At 33.0% G+C, this 18,376-nt stretch overlaps 1 protein-coding gene across 7 annotated transcripts; it reads right to left on the bottom strand.

Moving 5' to 3' along the window:
- Nucleotides 1–2,569: 2,569 nt before the first annotated feature.
- LOC134232478 (uncharacterized) lies at nt 2,570–9,207 on the bottom strand. 7 transcript variants are annotated; one of them, XM_062714457.1, is made up of 4 exons: nt 8,760–9,207; nt 7,751–7,826; nt 6,915–7,220; nt 2,570–4,649 (listed from the first exon to the last, which is right to left on the bottom strand). In XM_062714457.1, exons 3-4 carry the CDS (start codon nt 7,210–7,212, stop codon nt 3,652–3,654), a joined length of 1,296 nt encoding a protein of 431 aa, XP_062570441.1. In that variant the 5' UTR covers nt 7,213–7,220; nt 7,751–7,826; nt 8,760–9,207; the 3' UTR covers nt 2,570–3,651. The 7 variants fall into 7 exon arrangements, 6 of the variants coding, with proteins under 6 accessions (XP_062570441.1, XP_062570451.1, XP_062570433.1 ...); XM_062714467.1 differs by lacking the exon at nt 8,760–9,207 and adding an exon at nt 8,014–8,753; XM_062714449.1 differs by lacking the exon at nt 8,760–9,207 and adding an exon at nt 8,023–8,753.
- Nucleotides 9,208–18,376: the final 9,169 nt, after the last annotated feature.

Below are 18,376 nucleotides of genomic sequence, written 5' to 3'. Positions count from 1 at the left end.
TCTTCACAATTTCATTTGCTTGCGTTTCCAAGGAAACACTGAAGAAAATTACAGACTAATGGAGCAGGGGCATAAATGGCACCGGGACTTTTTACCATTTACTTTGTAAGTGTTTTCGTATTATTTTTTTTTATTTTCGGAGATATAATATTGGAAAAGGAATTAGTTTCTTCTCAAGTGCAAACCGTGATTGAAAATATTTTTAAAAATCTTCTTTGACGAGTGAAATAAATTCCAGTTTCAACAACAATGCATTGAATTTTCTGTGTACATTTTTGTGACTTTTCCGTTGCATCTGTCCTTTTGCACTACAGTCATGATGACGTCATAGTTGAGCGACTGAGACGTCATAGCTCAGTGTTGTGAGATTAAAACAGTGTAATCATAGATTTTAGTAACATATTTAGGGGAAATCTGGCAGTTTTTATCTCTGTCTGAGTGGTTTATTTACTCTTTTTTGATAACAGGCCAAGGAATATTTTTACAAGCTTCTCTGCTATGGAAAAAGAAATCTGGAGTTTTCCCGTTCTTCTGATATTTGTCATCTGTCAAAGTTAATTTTGTTATCTTTCCACACAGTGACAAAATGTTTTTTTATTCAATGTATAACAAGAGTTTTCTTGATCGATCCTACCATGAGCAGTGCTAGTATGTTTATGAAATACAATAACCTTTCGACATTACGTAATCGCGCCTTCTGGTTTACGTGTACTTATGTAAAAGCTTTGAACACACACGAAAAATATCATTTTGAAATATGTTAGGGCACAATAAATTTTAGCGTTCATGGTCTCTTGCACCAAAGGCGCTAAAATTAGTAATGCGCTAAATATTCTCGTTTACAGTATTTCATATTATGAATAACCTTCCCCTTTGACCTTGACCTAAATGTTAAGGTCAAAGGTCATTGAATCTTATGCAGTTGGCCCCAGGACTTAATGCATTGTCGTTTTAGAAAATATTTTAATATTAGTAAACAATGCAAACATCATTGGCAATTTAGATTGAAGAGTTTAATTATTTTGTCGTAGACATTGGTGAAGATTTTGAACCTCTGTGGTTTACGGTTTCGGTCTAGATATTTATGGGATAGTATGATATTCAATCTATTAAGTTTTTCTCGCAAAACCGGAAGTTGCCGTTTTGGTTTCCGGTGGGACTTATATATTTCGAAACAACAAATATGATGCATAATGGAATGCCAAGAAGGCTTCCAAAAAGAAAAGTTGAATTTTTTTTATTTTGATTACTAACTGTGACGACCAGAAGTGACTTCGGACAATCTTAACGCAAACAGATTTGCATACTCATTAAGATCTATCACTCCCATAAGTTTGGTGTTTTAATCTCTTACCGTTTTCGTCAGATCTCTCTATGATAACTTCTCATTTTGAGGACAGGAAATCACGTGACCTGAAAAGATATTTAGAAAGATATCTGACGTTACTCTTGACATTTGCATCTTAATAACATACTTAAAAATCATTTCAAAAAATTTATCTATAAAAATATTCATGGGAGAGAGAAAATTACTAAAGTTATGTAGTTTTTTCTCTTATAACCGGAAGTTGTCAATTTTGTTTCCGGTGGGACTGACATATTCAAAACTATAAATAAGATACTATGATATTTCAAAAAAGAAAAGTTTAAATTTTTGTTTTATTCGATCACTTCCTGTGACGACCAGAAGTGACGGCGGACAATTTAAACCCAAATGAATTGGCCTACTCATCAATATCTATTTCTTCTATGAGTTTGGTGTCTTAATCTCTTTCTGTTTCCGAGATCTCTCTATGATAACTTCTCATTTTGAGGACCGGAAATCATGCGACCGGAGGTAAATTAAAAAAAAAAAAAAGATCACGTTACTCTTGACATTTGCAGTCTGAATAATATATCTAAAAATCATTTCAAATACTCTATTTTTGTCATCTCGCCCAAGCAAAACTATTAGCTTCGTTTGATTAACAGCAAAGAGATAAACACAATTTGAATTGAAAAAGGTCATTTATTAACATAATGACGAAACTACTAATGCAGTATAATACTAATTGTAAGAAAAGTTAATAACACTCCATAAGCAAAATCAACTTAATGTACTTTGTAAAACTTTACAATATATACACTCAGAGGAACATCTGACTAGTTCAATGATTATTGCAAAATCAAAGGTGGGGACCAATAAAACAGCCAACACAAAACAAATTTCCAGGTTTGGGAGGGTGGCGGGTGAAAACATCAAATCGCTAATTTTCTACTACCGTAGAACTTCAGCTTCTGTTTACAAACTTTGTGACCTATTGCACTGCCACCTAGCGGTGATGTTCTATTCTTTTTATACTACGCAGGGAGATAACTCTCTCAATGCACAAAATACAGCTCATGCCAAAAATGCATTTCACCTAGCGGTGATGTTCTATTCTTTTTATACTACGCAGGGAGATAACTCTCTCAATGCACAAAATACAGCTCATGCCAAAAATGCATTTATTAACATAAATGTGATTTTTTGTCATCTCGCCCAAGCAAAACTATTAGCTTCATTTGATTAACAGCAAAGAGATAAACACAATTTGAATTGAAAAAGGTCATTTATTAACATAATGACGAAACTACTAATGCAGTATAATACTAATTGTAAGAAAAGTTAATAACACTCCATAAGCAAAATCAACTTAATGTACTTTGTAAAACTTTACAATATATACACTCTGAGGAACATCTGACTAGTTCAATGATTATTGCAAAATCAAAGGTGGGGACCAATAAAACAGCCAAAGTATTACTAATAAGTATGACTGATTAGTAATACCCCCCACCCAATAGTTTTGTGGGCAACAGGGCGAGATTAGCAAAATAAGAAAAATTTGACTAGAACACGCACAAGATACCAAATGACACAATATAAAACATGCTCTTTTCAAAAATAAGAAATTCGACAATCAACAATCAAAAACTAAACTTAATGATTTATATACATGTAACTTAATATTACTGTCATTGTCTTCATACTGTTTATTATTCTTATTAACCCATCTGAAATTACAAGTGCATTGGATGAAGCCCCTGTCTTCAATCCAACCTTGTAATTATTAAAAAATTTTACTTTGGATAAAGGCCCCTGACCTCATATCCAACATCATAATTAGTCAAACATGTACAGTGAAACTTGGCTCCTATCTTCATACCATGTTGAACCATTCTTCTACAAACATCATGTGTGTAACAACACTTTTGTTTTTTGCCTTTTAACTTCGAAACATTATACAATGTACCAATATATATATAAGCTAAAATTTTGTTCTTATATTCAACCAGACATTTTAAAAAGGGTTTGCCAACATATGCAATTTAGCAATATTTCTATTCAATAACTCAATGTGAAACTTTGGATAAAGGCCCCTGTCCTCATATCCAACTTGTACATATTCAGAAACAACATTTGTACATAAGTTCATGTACACTAAATAAATTTACAAATTCAGTATAAATTACCAGTTTTCTTAATGTAAAAGTCATCAATCTTTACGAAAAAGTTATTTACATTCTTGCCTAGTTTTTCATTAATCTAAGAATTGGTACAGAAGAAACAATGTAATCATTTACTAACTCGTATTTACTCTGCATTGTTTACCATAATAAAGCTTATTGTTATAGCTTTAATAAAGGAATTCGAATATATCTTCTGAACGCTTCTGATTTCCATCTTCCTAGTAGCTGAATCTGGTCATCAGAAACTCCTTTTGATTTAGCCCATGATGCAGCACCAATTCTAAAAGAATGACCTTTATAAATTTTCGTATCATAACCCAAAAATGTAAGAGAAATTTTCAACTGTTCATTGAACATATGGCGTGTAATAGGCGAATGATCCCTAAGCATGAAAAGAGGCCCATCCTCCTCACCTCTCACATGCAAATAATCAAACATTGCTAGCACTGCACAAGTTTCTGGTTTTTCAGTGTCTGCGGCAATTTGAAATGTCACAGGGGGCTTGCCTTGATGATGCTTGAAGTTTGTTAATGTTAATGTCATTTCTTTTGGTTTGGCATTTGGATATTTTTCCAATTGTATAGCTGCTAATGGTAGGACGGTAGAAGACTTGGTTGTGCTCGTGATTTCGCCAATGCGCAAGAATGCATGAAACGCTAGTAAAAACATTGCTTTAAACAAACATTTCTCATAAAATGAAGATGTACATAAATACAGAGAATTTACTAACTTTTGTAAGATAGACGGGGTGATAGGCATTCTGACATCTGCCCTGGATTTCAATTTTTGAAAACCCTGAATTGTTCGTTTTATCACAAAATTTTGCGTAGGGTCAACATGACCTTTCATTTTACTAAAATGTGCTAATGCAGACAAATATGTACAAACAGTTTGAGGTGCGAGACCTTTTTGATAACAATTTGATATAAACAACACTAAATGCTCTACATGAATAGGAAATGTTACTGTTCCAGGAAAATGGACTTCCAAGAATTCCTCATATGCCAGCTTTGCTCTTTGGTATGAATTACGTGTCCCATTTGTAAGAGCATTGTCCATCAAGAACTGTGACACCTCTTTTAGATTTTGTAGATTTCTGCAGGGACTTTCCACGGTGACTTGTCCATGTGTGGGGCTAGTTCTTGGAACTGTTGAATCTGCAATCGAGATAACTTGTCACTTAAAATGTTTTTGACTCCTGGCACATGTTTAGCATAAAATAGAATATTGAATTGTAAACACTGAACAATAAGACGACGCAATAATTTCATAATAAACTGGTCCTTAGCACTTTGTTTATTTATAACGTGCACCACTGCCATATTATCTGAAAAGAAACAGATTCTCTTATTTGCCATTTGATTTCCCCATAAATGAACAGACACAACAATTGGAAAAAGTTCTTTTACAGATATATGATGATCAGTCCATTCAGTCGTCCACTCTCCATAAAACCATTGTTTTCCAAACACCCCTCCATGTCCTAAGCCACTAGCATCAGTATACAATTGCAGTGTTTCTGATGTTTGAAGTTTATCCTCCAGAAAGAATGATGAACCATTAAAGTGTTCAATAAACAATGACCATGCCTCTAAATCTGCTCTTGCATCTTTTGTTATTCTTCGTCTATGGTGTGGCTTCTTTAATCCTTTGGTCAAATCAATAAGCCGGCGGAGGAATGTTCTTCCTGGTGTAACAACTGCACAGGCAAAATTTAATAACCCAATCAATGATTGAATTTCCTGTAACGTCATCTTTTTTCGACACTTTGCTTTTGAAATTTCCTGACGTATCTTAGAAAGCTTTTCTTTTGGGAGACGTATAAGCATGTTAACTGTATCCAATTCCAATCCAAGAAATGTGATAATGGTCGTTGGAAAAACTGTTTTATCTTGTTTCATTGGAACACCAATATGCTCAAATGTCTGAAGAAGTATGCATAATTGTTTCTCACAAACAGGATAGGAGGGTGGTCCTACCAATAAAAAATCATCCAACATGTGTACACATCCAGAAATCTTTAATTTGTTAGTTACGATCCAATGCAAAGCTGTTGAAAATTTTTCAAAAAGATTGCATGCAAAACTTAATCCCATGGGAAGTGTTTTATCAAAATATATGTCTTTCCCAATGGCAAACCCCAATAATTCATGGTCAGATGGGTGAATAGGAATATTTTTATAGCCATGTTCAATATCCGTTTTAGACAATAAAGCTCCCTTTCCAAATTGTTTAATCAATTTAACTGCATCATCAATAGTTTGATACGATACTGCTGAATGTTCTCTATCAATTCCATCATTAATTGATGATCCTTCAGGAAAGGAGAGGTGATGAATAACCCTATACTCCCCAGGTTTCTGTTTAGGGACTAGACCCAATGGAGAAATTTGTAATGCTTCAAATGGAATATTATCAATGTGAAAAGGGCCTCCGACCCTATTTGTGTCAATTTCTTTTTGAATTTTTTCCTGCAAAATTTCCAAGTTTTCTCGAGCTGACTTGAGATTATCACTATAACGAAAGGTTCTATTGCCATTAAATGGAATGCGAAATCCAAACGTAAACCCATCAACCAAATACTGTAGTTTGCTTTCTTCATAACCTTCTAGCCATAAATTCAACACTTCAACTTTTATTGGCGTGACTACATCTTGATCCTTATTTCTTAGTCTTGGTTGCTGCTTGGATGACCGTGCTTCCGCTTGCTTGCAAGGATTTAACTGAGCTTGGTTTGCTTTCACTTGAGAAGGTACATATTCTTTTGTGGTGTTGTCCTTGGCATCTAAGGCATACATGGGGGAACTCACAGTTTGGTCTGAGACATTTCCCTGCATTGTTGTTGAAGCTGAAACAGGGGCCTTTCTCCAGTGATTTGGCACGAAAGGGCTGTTGTTTGTTTCCGGACTGCTGAAAATAGGAGTTGTTAGATTTTGATGATTTCTCCAAAGTCTGAATTTTGGTTTTTAGGCCAAGTTGCAGTGCCTCAGCATGGAGTTCCTGGTTGATCTGCTGCCAGGGCATAAAGGTTGGGTTATCAGCTCTCCATAGCCGAAATTGCTCGTCATAATGCAACGCAGCCTTTTCTCCAACATCTGCATTCAATTTCTGGACGATTGCCATGTACTTCATCATGTTTGAAGACTGATTAGGAAATTTCTCACAGTAAATAGACACAAAAATGTGAAAAGCATTTATCCATTGCGTAATTGATTTTATGTAAAACTTTTGTTCTTTATGTTGAAAGGTTATCTCATTATTTTCCCCTTGTACTGCCTCCAATTTTGAATAAGGGTTTTTGAGCAAAAGCGCACCAAGTTGAACATATTCTTCTGCCCAAATTTTTGCCTTTAATTTCTTATCCACACTTTGTCCCAAGGGACGACCTGAATGTAAAGGACCAGTTGTGTTTAATGTGTTACCTTGTGCACTGGTAGTCAACGGTTGACTTGGTAAGACTTCTACAGTGCTAGTACTTTGTTGAGTAGATTCCTCTTGATGGACTGTTGCTTCCACATTTATTGTTTGATGTCCATCAACGCTGCTTACGCTGGTAGGTCCTTGCTCTGTTTGTGGTTGAGACATCTCTCCTTTTAATTTCTGCGTAACCATTTCGACAATGTTCGGCACCATAGTTTGAAGCATTTGTGACATCAGGTCTGAAACTTCCTGTCTAGTCGTATCGTCTAGCCTCCTTCTCTTTCGTGATGGCTGCGGCATCTTGATAGCTAAAATGAATAATTCTTTATTACAGTACCTGTACTAACGTACTTTAAGATATTTAGCATTGACTAACATCAAATGCAAAAAAGAACTTGCAATTACCATTGCCAATTCCATTAAGGAGATTCTTAAGAAACTCTCATCCTTAACAGGATGCATTTAATTCATTATTGCATGTAATGTTCCTTAACAGGTCACGCATATAATAAATAAATTTAGAATTCCTTAACAGGAATACAATTGCATCTAATACCGATTACTTTCATCCTCTGCCGGAGAAATAAAGTCACTTGATTGATTGTTAAAATTCCTTAACAGGAATGATTTTTCAACCTTATCAGGATAAGTACGCAACCATTGTTACAAAATCCTTAACAGGATTTAGTTCCCAAACAGGTTTCAATTTTCAAAATTGACAGCATAACTCAGCACAACTTACCATAATATTAAAGGTTATTCCTGATATTTCTTATTGATAACCGAGAGGCCAACAGTTAAACAAATAATGTAACAGGATTAACACCACTGTCAGTACCTTCAAATATTCCTTCAAATTCTGGTCTTTGATTGATCAATACCAAAACTGTTATAGGCGTGTACTGCTACTTAATCTGTAAAACATGTCTTCATGCATTAAAATTTTTCATCATACAAATTTATAGGCAACAAAAATTACCATATTGATTTGAAATCTTGAGTGCAATGTGTCACAAATATAATTAACATTTACATAAAAATACACATGCATTATAATATATATACAAGTATTATAATTATTAATAATATTCATCTGCTCACTATACTAACGTCAGAGTATGCAGAATTGCACCTCGAATGTTCCTATAATATTTAGGATAGCCAACAGTTTCGTTTAAATGCACACCATCCTGTTTGTATATCTCAATCTGACTGTTTTTTTAATCCTTTTAAAATCCAGTACTTTAAGTTCGAATATTTGGACAATTCCTTCTTCAGGATTTTGTTAGCAGCAATCACAAAACTGTTGTAATCACGAACTGTTAAATGTCTTGTTTTTTGACGGAATAATAATTGACACACTATTATTTCCAGAGAATATCTGTTTGCCAATAAGTTCAAAATTGCCACATATCGCAAAATTATTGTATTTACTTCATCAAGTGTCACATCTTTCGAGTCTATATCATTCCCACCCAAGTGTACCACAACACCTTTCGGTTTATGCGTCTTTATAAAAACTTCGATTCTTTCAATATGTCGTGAATTTTTTATACATCCTCCTGGTATTCCATAACACAAGACGTCGCAGTCTGCTATATCAAATTTTTTATCACAATACGAAATGAAAGTTGATAATCTTTGCACGTGTGAATCACCTACGACCAAAACATCTGGCATGGCGCTTCCCTTACATATTGACCAATCAGCATCGAGGATAATTTTAGCACAGACACTGAGACAGAAAACTTACTTTCCTACCAAAAACACTGAATTAAAAACGCCCAGAAAGAACACGGTCTTTCATGAATAGAATTGTTTGTTCTTTTCCTAAATAGTCTACCTACATGCATTATTTACTGGTTCCATTGGAGCAAGAATGCTGTTCATGGAGCAAGTCTGTTGATGGCCAGTCCGCGCCAATCTCCACCGTTCACAGCTCAACCCACGCTATCCGTTTTTTAGACCTGGCTGGACACAAACGATGGATTAAAACCCCTCAGTACATCTAACGAATCAGCACATAAACTAGATAAACCACTCACGTGGATGAAAACATTAAATCGCTAATTTTCTACTACCGTAGAACTTCAGCTTCTGTTTACAAACTTTGTGACCTATTGCACTGCCACCTAGCGGTGATGTTCTATTCTTTTTATACTACGCAGGGAGATAACTCTCTCAATGCACAAAATACAGCTCATGCCAAAAATGCATTTCACCTAGCGGTGATGTTCTATTCTTTTTATACTACGCAGGGAGATAACTCTCTCAATGCACAAAATACAGCTCTTGCCAAAAATGCATTTATTAGCAAAAAAGATTCCAAAAAAAGTTAAAATTTTCAATATTTATGATCACTTTCTGTGACGACCGGAAGTAACGGTGAACAATCTTAACCCAAATGGATTTTCGTTCTTATAAAGATCTATCATCACTGTAAGTATGCTGTCTTAATTTTTTTTCGTTTCTGAGATCTCAGTCGGATAAAATATTTTTGAAATCGGAAATATCTGACGGCCGCAAGTGAATTTAAAAAAAAAGGAAAAAAATACTCGGGCTATTTTTATTCTCTGTCATCCCTGAAAATTTCAGGAAAATCCGTCAAGCCATCTCTGAGAAATCTTGCCGACAAGATTCGGAGAAAAATAATAATAAGAAAAAAAACAGTAGAATTACTATAAGATCTTCTGTCTGAAACGGGAGACCTTGATAAGCGTGATCTAAAATTGAGTCATATTTTGGAAGGTACATTGTATTTATCAATACATCGTATCTTATTAAATTGATAACGTGTATGTCAAATAATCCACGGTCATGCATATTTATACATTAACAGGTTCGGAACACGTCCCCTTTAGCGAGACCATTGCTAAAGCGCGATTATCCCTCTTTACCGGAAGAAAAGCATTACCATAAACGGGTATTTTGTTGTTTTCATTATAAAATAATCAAAAATCTCGTGCGTATCGAAAATCCGGGAGAAAGCTGCACTGAAGCGTGAATTTACTATAAAAAACTGACAATATTGGCTAGTAATTTAAGACAATCACTGCTGCGTGTGAGAATAAGAGTCTGAAATCAACGTGTAAATCGTGCCTTTTTTTGGCGAAGGTTTCAAGATTTACAGTCATATATGTTTTTTTTAAGCATATGAAATATGTATCCCCATTCCCATTCTTGTACAAACGTTAAAAATAATGATCTTCAGAAATCCATATTTGCTAAAATATTTTATCTTTGGTTGAAGCTAAGAAGTATGAAATCACAACAGGGTTGTAACGTTCCTGGAGAATTTATATTAAAAAAAACAAGTATAAATTGAGATGTGTATATAGAATATTGATAAACCATTAATTATTTTAATAGAATATTGAAAACAAATTAACAAAAAAGGTCTATATTGAGTCTAACTAATATTGACCTAGTACAAATGTTGATACATGGTAAACTTGTAAATTCAGGAAAACAGGATTCACCTGTGTCGTTAAACGGGAAAAAGTTCAAAGTGAAAAGAATTCAACCTGAAAAAAAACTTGACAAAAAAAGAGGAGAATTTGACCTTTGTCCAAACCTGAAAATCCTATTTCGTGCGGGTAGAGGGGGTGTAAGTTAGAACTTTTTTCAGTTACCATTTACCCTTCTTTTCATTAACACCGAAACATGCCTGTTGAAAGTGAAAAACATGTAACCTTGAATTACTTTTCATAACTATACGAAATAAGAGGGGGAAAAATGCGAAATTGTTAAAATTACTACTTTTAATCACCTGTGGTCATCCGTAGGAGGACTACGCTATAGTTCATAAACATTTTATAATTTCCATGATTTGCAGCAATAGAGGCAATATTTTGGAGCAAATTTATTGAGATGAGACACTAAATATTCATCGAATGGGTTGACATACCTCCGGATTTTCCTTTTTCTGAAGTTAACACGATTACAGTTTGAATCGGAGTACAAATCTAGGTTTTCTTAGATGTATTTTCTCCCGCTAGAGAGGGATAATTGCGATTTAGCGAGATGATCTCGCTAAAGGGGAAGTGCCCAAGCCTGAGTAACGCACTAACATCACAAGCACAGCCCCTCGAAAATCTCATAAACTAAACGATATCCGTTTAATTATGAATTATATATTTTATACACATTTAGGTATTACCCCTACTATTTGAATATATGTAATGTGAGCAAGTTGTGCGCTGTTGGTTTTTTTCCTGTAATTTTACATTATTTCAATGCATATAGTATAAATGCGCGAGATTTTTCAAAAGACACCTAAATTTTATATAACTCCCAGGCATGGGGAAGTTGCTTCCAGCATTTTTCGAGTTAAGGAATTTTTCTTGAAAAAAAAAACGCAATCAATTTCATTGTAAAACAATTATCCGTACATCGTTAAACTTTTAAGGTATTTGTATCCGTTATATGTTTCTTTTTCTAATTTTAAACGTGTCACGTGACAACAGCTGATGTAAGTCGCTTTGGCCAAACTCGGAAGAGACCCCATGCATACATGCGCATTAGTACATTTCCCATTAAATTAACACTAATGCTAATAAAAAAGATGTCAACATTATATTGATCTAATTATAGCATTAAATTTTGACATCACAAATATTGCAATGTTTTACGCTATGGCGTCTTAGTTTCTACAGCAGCGATGTATTGTAGATTCCTTATTTTTCGCGAGTACTTTTTATAGCGAATGCGAATGATTTCAGCACCATAAAAATAAAGGCGAGTATTCTAATTTCGCCTTTAAACCATGGTTTAAGATTGCGTTCGTGCTGTACTTAATAAATGTTTCAAACGAGATTGTCGTATAAAAAATGTATTGATTTGAAAGTTGTTTGGTAGCTTTATATAGACAAACTAAACACAATGTTCTATCGTTAAAATGGTAAATACTTTTAGAATTCTTGTTCATCCTGCCACCTCTTTAATCGGCAACTTACTACGACAAAAACTATGATAAATACAGAAGACGGTCATAATCATTTACAATAGATCTGAAAGAAACCGTATTTGCATTTTGGATTTTTACGTTGTTTTTCCTTTCACTGGAACATGCTGATGCCATTTCCCTACTTTTTTTTGCTTGTTTATTTCTGTCTCAAAGTGCGTAAAATTTTTCAAAGTGCGTTAAATTTTGGACACACTCAACGCACTTTGAAAAATTTTTTCAAAGTGCGTTAAGAATGCACATAAACATTTTTTACCATGGAGGCATTTAACGCACTTTGAAAAAAAGATATGTATGAAAATAAAAATTCTAGACTTAGATTTTAGTGATGGAGGAAATCAAATTGTAATACTTATATCTTTCGAAAAACTTTTTTTAAATTTACATGAACTCATTTAACCTCATTGAGAACAAGGAGAAGACGAGTAGAAGGTTTCTCATCCAAACTCTTTTTTTCTTAAACATTGTACATAGCCGTCGGTAGCAAATTGAAAGTTGACCCACAGGTAAGCCCCAATTTTTAATGCATACATGTATATATTATGTATATCTTTGCAAAATATTTATTTGCCTACATGTAACCCCCCTTTCCGGTACTGATGCCTATGCTACACTCAAATATATGTGTTTACATAACTGGTATGACGTTGAAAACTTTCAATAAATTTATGTTTACATAAAATGCATGCAAACTTGAAAAAAATTAAGTACAGTAAAGCATTTAAGCGAGAAAGAATTTTCAAAGTATGGAAAAATCTAAATCGCTCACTTTCACATCCTGAAGTGACCTCTTCACAGAAGAATTATCAAACAGGTTCAATTATTTATCATACCTAAGATTTGCAGGAATTGACAAATCCATACACAGTTTTTCAAAGTGCGTTAATATGGTCCATATGAACGCACTTTGAAAAGAAGTTTTATTTTTTCAAAGTGCGTTGACTTGGTCCCAAAATTTAAGGCACTTTGAAAAAAATTTTCAAAGTGCGTAATTTTTCAAAGTGCGTTGTAACATGCCCGGCTTTGACATCTTTTCGCGCACAATCACATTTCCCCAATCGACTGGTCACTGTTAAGCCCATGCTTTTCTCGTTTAACATCTGTAGGTCCTATTGGATAATAGGGTTCGAAATGCCGGAAATAATTTCTATCTACTGAGATTTGCCTTGTTGGAAAAGATTGGACAATAGGACCTATCCCTGTTTAAAGGATAACCATAGATGAACTCTAGGCAAAGGAGAATCAAGACTGTGAGGAATGCGCGAATGGGACATTAAATATAATGAGAGTTTTCATAATTTTTTTCATTTTAAGGGGGTATTCTCATATGAGTCTTAATTAAGGAATACATGCAACTGTATTATTTTTCGATTTTATGATGTGAACAATCGATTGGCTTGCGTGAATAAAACGCAGGCCAATCGATTGATCATCGTCATAAAATCGAAAAATCTGACTGTTATTCCTTACATTTACCTCCTCTTGATTTCGCCAATCCTCGTGCTACAAGCCCTGCTTCTGTCTAGCTATTTGTTTCCCCCTGCACGTGTTTTTTTTTTTAACCGCGCCTATTAATATTGATGAACCCGTGCATTTATGTAGAAATAAAGTAAATTAACTATCTATAATTTTTTCTCGGACAAATGTAAATATTTATTCATGAATTATAACGTACAACTTCGAATGAAATTTTGGTTACATTTTTGTTTAATATGATCATAAACGTTCGATACGAATATTAAAAAATACATGAGGAAAAATGAAATTATTTCAACTCAAAAGTTTTCTCTGCTTTTCTTTTTCCTTACAATATATATAGATAAAAAGTAAAATAAGAAAAAATGGTGTAAAAGTGTATTAACATTTTTTATCATTAGAAGTTATAGTAAGTGTGCTTTATTCAAGTATAATTTAGGTATGATTCTCAGGTAGAGGAATCATGGACAGGACCCAGTCACTTAAAAGTCATACCCGTGTTTGAAATAATACTACATATACGGGTATGAATATTTGAATAAACGGTTTAATCTATGTTAATTTGTTGATTTTTCATATTTGATACATTGTTTATAAGTACTAGAAGAATAATTCATAAGGGAAAAAAAACTAAAAGAATATTTTGACCAGGGGTGTGTATCGCGGGTAAGGGGAGGGGGTGGTCTGTCCATAAGTTCCTGGTATTATTGGCTTTTTTCTGTCCCCTTTATCATTAAGAAAAAAAACACTACTTAAATTAATTTTAAAAATAAACATTTGGACATTCGAAATAAGCTTATAGACACCTACACTGTTACCAATATTTTATCATACATGTTCTAAAAGTAATAGATAACATAAAACTTATATCTTAAAGTGAAATATTCCTCTGCTCTACGTTTCTTCATTTCTTGAATATCCAAACATTGATTTTCATCAACAACAATAGCAAAATATTTAATTCGAAAAAAGTTTGAAGCATGAAGCGTTAATGAATATTACGTCTAATCATGATGTGAAGAAACTTTGATATGGTAAATGTAAAGATCAATAAAACGTTAGATAGGAATGCTAGAAAATACAATAGAAAAAAAAATATTTCACCTCAAAATGTTACCCTGCGTATCTATCTCCATTCAGTAGATTTCACAACACTTACATGTATTAATTTCTCAATAAATATTTCAAGTTGAATATGCTGCACCTCAGACATTTAACAGTCAATGCTTCGATTATCTAAGATATCTAACCATCATTTTTTTTTTCTAGATAAATACTCTGAATCCTTATGTATGTTGCGTATTATTAATCAATTTTAAAATTCGATTTCAGGCATTTAAAGAATCCACAGCAAAACGTTGGGGAATGCGACGGTAATTAAATATATCTATATAGATACAGTATTCAGTAAGAGTTTATTTTTTAATTGATAATTATATACGCAATTATGTAAATTTGTTACCTTTTACTGATGTGTGGTGATGATGTCTCAGTATTTGTGAAAAATTCTCCAAAGGAACGTTAAACAGCCAGTCAATCAATCCATACTGAAAAAAAAATTAGAAATTGAATTTTGAAAGTACATTATTTAAGACAAAACTTAAGGTACAATGATACTCTGATAAGAGAGATAACTCTTAATGCCACAAATGTCTATTATTCCTTTATAATTTTGTCAAGTTTAAGTGAATTTTTTGTCAAATTTTGCCGCGCAAGCCATGCTTCAATTATATGAATTTTATTCAGCATATACACTTCTTTTGGAAAATCATAAAATTTAAAGAAAAATTTCATATGAGTGAGCAGAGGGTTTATGAACCATAAGATTGTTAAGATTGCATCAATATAGCCCTTTGATGAGGTTGATCCATAGATATATCGACTACACAGAAAAGCATATCGACCGTGCATGAAGTGCGAGTTCGATATGTTTTTCTGTGAAGTCGATATATCTTTGGATTGACCGAAATAAAGGGCTTCATTTGTTATATTGTTTTTTACATAGATTGACAAAACAAAATTTGAAAACAGTGGGAACAAGACACAAGTTTTCTCTCTTTATCGATTAAAGACTAGAGATCAAAATAAATGAAACTTTTTAATGTTAATGTATTACTTTTATACTAATGGAGTAATTTAGAGGATTTACTTATTTAAGATGCTTTATTTATTTAATTATGTTTTGTATCAATTTTTGACAAACATATCAAATATGTTTTAATATAAAGTAGATCGTAATCCAAGGCTTCAGGGCATTGTTACGTCGCATCAATTAAAGTGCATGAAAAAATAATAATAGAAGTTGTAGTAAATATTTTTTCTTCAGATACATCAAGTCATGCTTGATGAGTTGATCAGTACTATTTTTGTTTTACAGAAAATAATCTCCATTTTAAGAAAACATCAAGTCGATATGCATTTCAGATTCTAACAATTGTAACTTAATTCTTTATATGCTGATATATATTTAATCATGTGATTATGTTTGAGCCAATCAGAGAGCTTGGAATAAATGATAAATATTATATCACTTTGTATTTGTATTTGTAGTTTGTATTTTGGAGAGAATGGCAGAAGAAAACGAAAGTAAGTAAATCCCAATATTTTCAACTCATCCAAATATTAACATAAGGCAAGGATGCTTCTTCCAAAATTGTGAAATGTTACAAGATGAAACACCTCCTTAAAGCTCGTATTAATGGTAGCTTATACTGTAGGTCCTTAATGTTTCTCTAATGGTAAGTCACCATGAATCACCTTTAAGCTTCCAATAAGTAAAAATACACTACCGTTTAGTTACCATCAAGCCATCTCAATGTCCTATTGATTGCTTAAATGTAGTTTAATGGTGGTTTAATTTTAGCTTATAGGTGCTTAATGGTAGCCTTTAGACAACCATTACGTTACCATTAAGACATCATCAAACCAAAGTTATGAATTCTTGATGTCCAATCTCCATTTAACTCCTTTTAAGCCACCATTAAGACACTATTACACAGTCGAAAAAAAACTGTTTTTATAGGTAAAACTGTCTTCTTCTTTTTTCTTAAAAATTTCAAATATCAAATTAATTGAAAAAACTTGTTAATTGAGCAAAATCAATATGAAAGAAAAAAACAATTAAAAAAAAAATAAATAACGAAAAATAAAACAGGTTTCGAACAGGATTCGAACCTAGGATTGATAAGCGACCGCTTTATTTGCTAATTCATATCACAGCTGTTGTAAGTTAGGGGAAATGTTAAAGACTGATTTAAAAAAAAGAAGAAATAGTTTGGATTCTTGTACAAGATTGTTTTTATGAATAACGTCACAGAATTCTTTTATTACATGTACATATACATTACATTATTATGGTGGCATATTTCTGCCCCTTGTGTGCAAGTTATTTTTCTATCAAATATGTCGACATGCAAGATAGATATGTAAACATGCAACACAGCTATGTCAACATGCAACATAAATATGCTGACATGCAAGAAAATTGCAATGAAATAAAAAATTTCAAAAAATCTTCAAAAATCTCAAATATTGCCCACATGTGACATCCAACATGCTAAATGCTACTGATTTATGTTAACATGCAAGATAAATATGTTGACATGCAACTTAGTTATGTTAACATGCAACTTATTTATGTCGACATGCAATTTATTTATGTCGACATGCAACTTAGATAACATGCAACTTGGTTATGTTGACATGCGAGATAAATATGTTGACATGCAACTTATAAGTTGCATGTCGACATAAATATGTCACATGTTTACATAATCAAGTTGCATGTCAACATATTCATCTTGCCTGTCAACATAAATAAGTTGCATGTCAACATTTTTATCTCGCATGTCAACATAACTAAGTTGCATGTCAACATAACTAAGTTGCATGTTAACTTAAACATGTTGCATGTTAACATTTGTAAGGTGCATGTCGACATAACTAAGTTGCATGTCAGCATAAATAAGTTGCATGTCAACATAAATAAGTTGCATGTCAAAATATTTATGTTGCACATTAACATAAATAAGTAGCATCTAGCATGTTGGGTGTCACATGTGGGCGATATTTTAGATTTTCGAAGATTTTTTATAATATCTATTTGATTGCATTTTCTTGCATGTTAACATATTTATGTTGCATGTTGACATAACTATCTTGCATGTCAAAATATTTATCTTGCATGTCGACATATTTGATAGAAAAATAACTTGCACACAAGGGGCAGAAATATGCCACCATACATTATGGAATAAACATTGCACATTATATTGTTACAGTATTTAATTACAGTATTGTTTATTTGAAATGTTATAAAGAACTCAACTGAAAACAAAATGTGCGCAGCACTGTTAAGGCCTACTATGAGAAATCAACGGAAAATAGACGTGCAAAAAGGGGGATCTTTTTAAAACTTAATTTATTTTAATGGCTGTAACGGTTTTATTATCACAGAACTTAAACACTTATGGAAAAAGCATAGTATAACCCACTCTGTACTGTATGAAGTTTGGTCCCATCGATGGACAGTCATGTGATGAATGCATAGTTCGTGTACTGAATGTAGGGTATGAACGAATTTCAATATGCCAGGGACTACCCTAGTTGAAATTAAAAATTCAAGCTATTAATTGTTTCTGCATACTTTGTAGTTTCTGAAAAGTGCTGCTGCTTTGAATAGAATTTGCGATTTAATAGTTAAATTTTCAGGTAAATAAGCCAATGTCGAAACATATTTGACTTTTACCAAATATTTTGTGTACTTATAAAATCAAGCCCTCGATTTAAAGAAATCAGCAGCACTTTTCAAGTTAAGGTACATATCCTTTATTTATATTCAAAAAATGGTTAAGATCTATTAAGTGTATGCCCTTGCGAAAGTACGATTTTATGAGGCGTCTCATTGTAAAATTACGTAACCTGCACATAAAAACACGACATAATTATTTAAATACATGCTCTTGATAGTTAAAAAATAATCGCACTAAAAAAAGGATATACATTGGAATTAATCGACTATTTTTA

The sequence above is a fragment of the Saccostrea cucullata genome, unplaced genomic scaffold (genome assembly GCF_032062105.1).
Source record: "Saccostrea cucullata isolate Sc308-1 unplaced genomic scaffold, CSIRO_AGI_Scuc_v1 ctg1435, whole genome shotgun sequence".
Taxonomy (NCBI): Eukaryota; Metazoa; Mollusca; class Bivalvia; order Ostreida; family Ostreidae; genus Saccostrea; species Saccostrea cuccullata.
The sequence above is the reverse complement of the archived record's forward strand: the minus strand, read 5'-3'. Positions and strand labels throughout refer to the sequence as shown.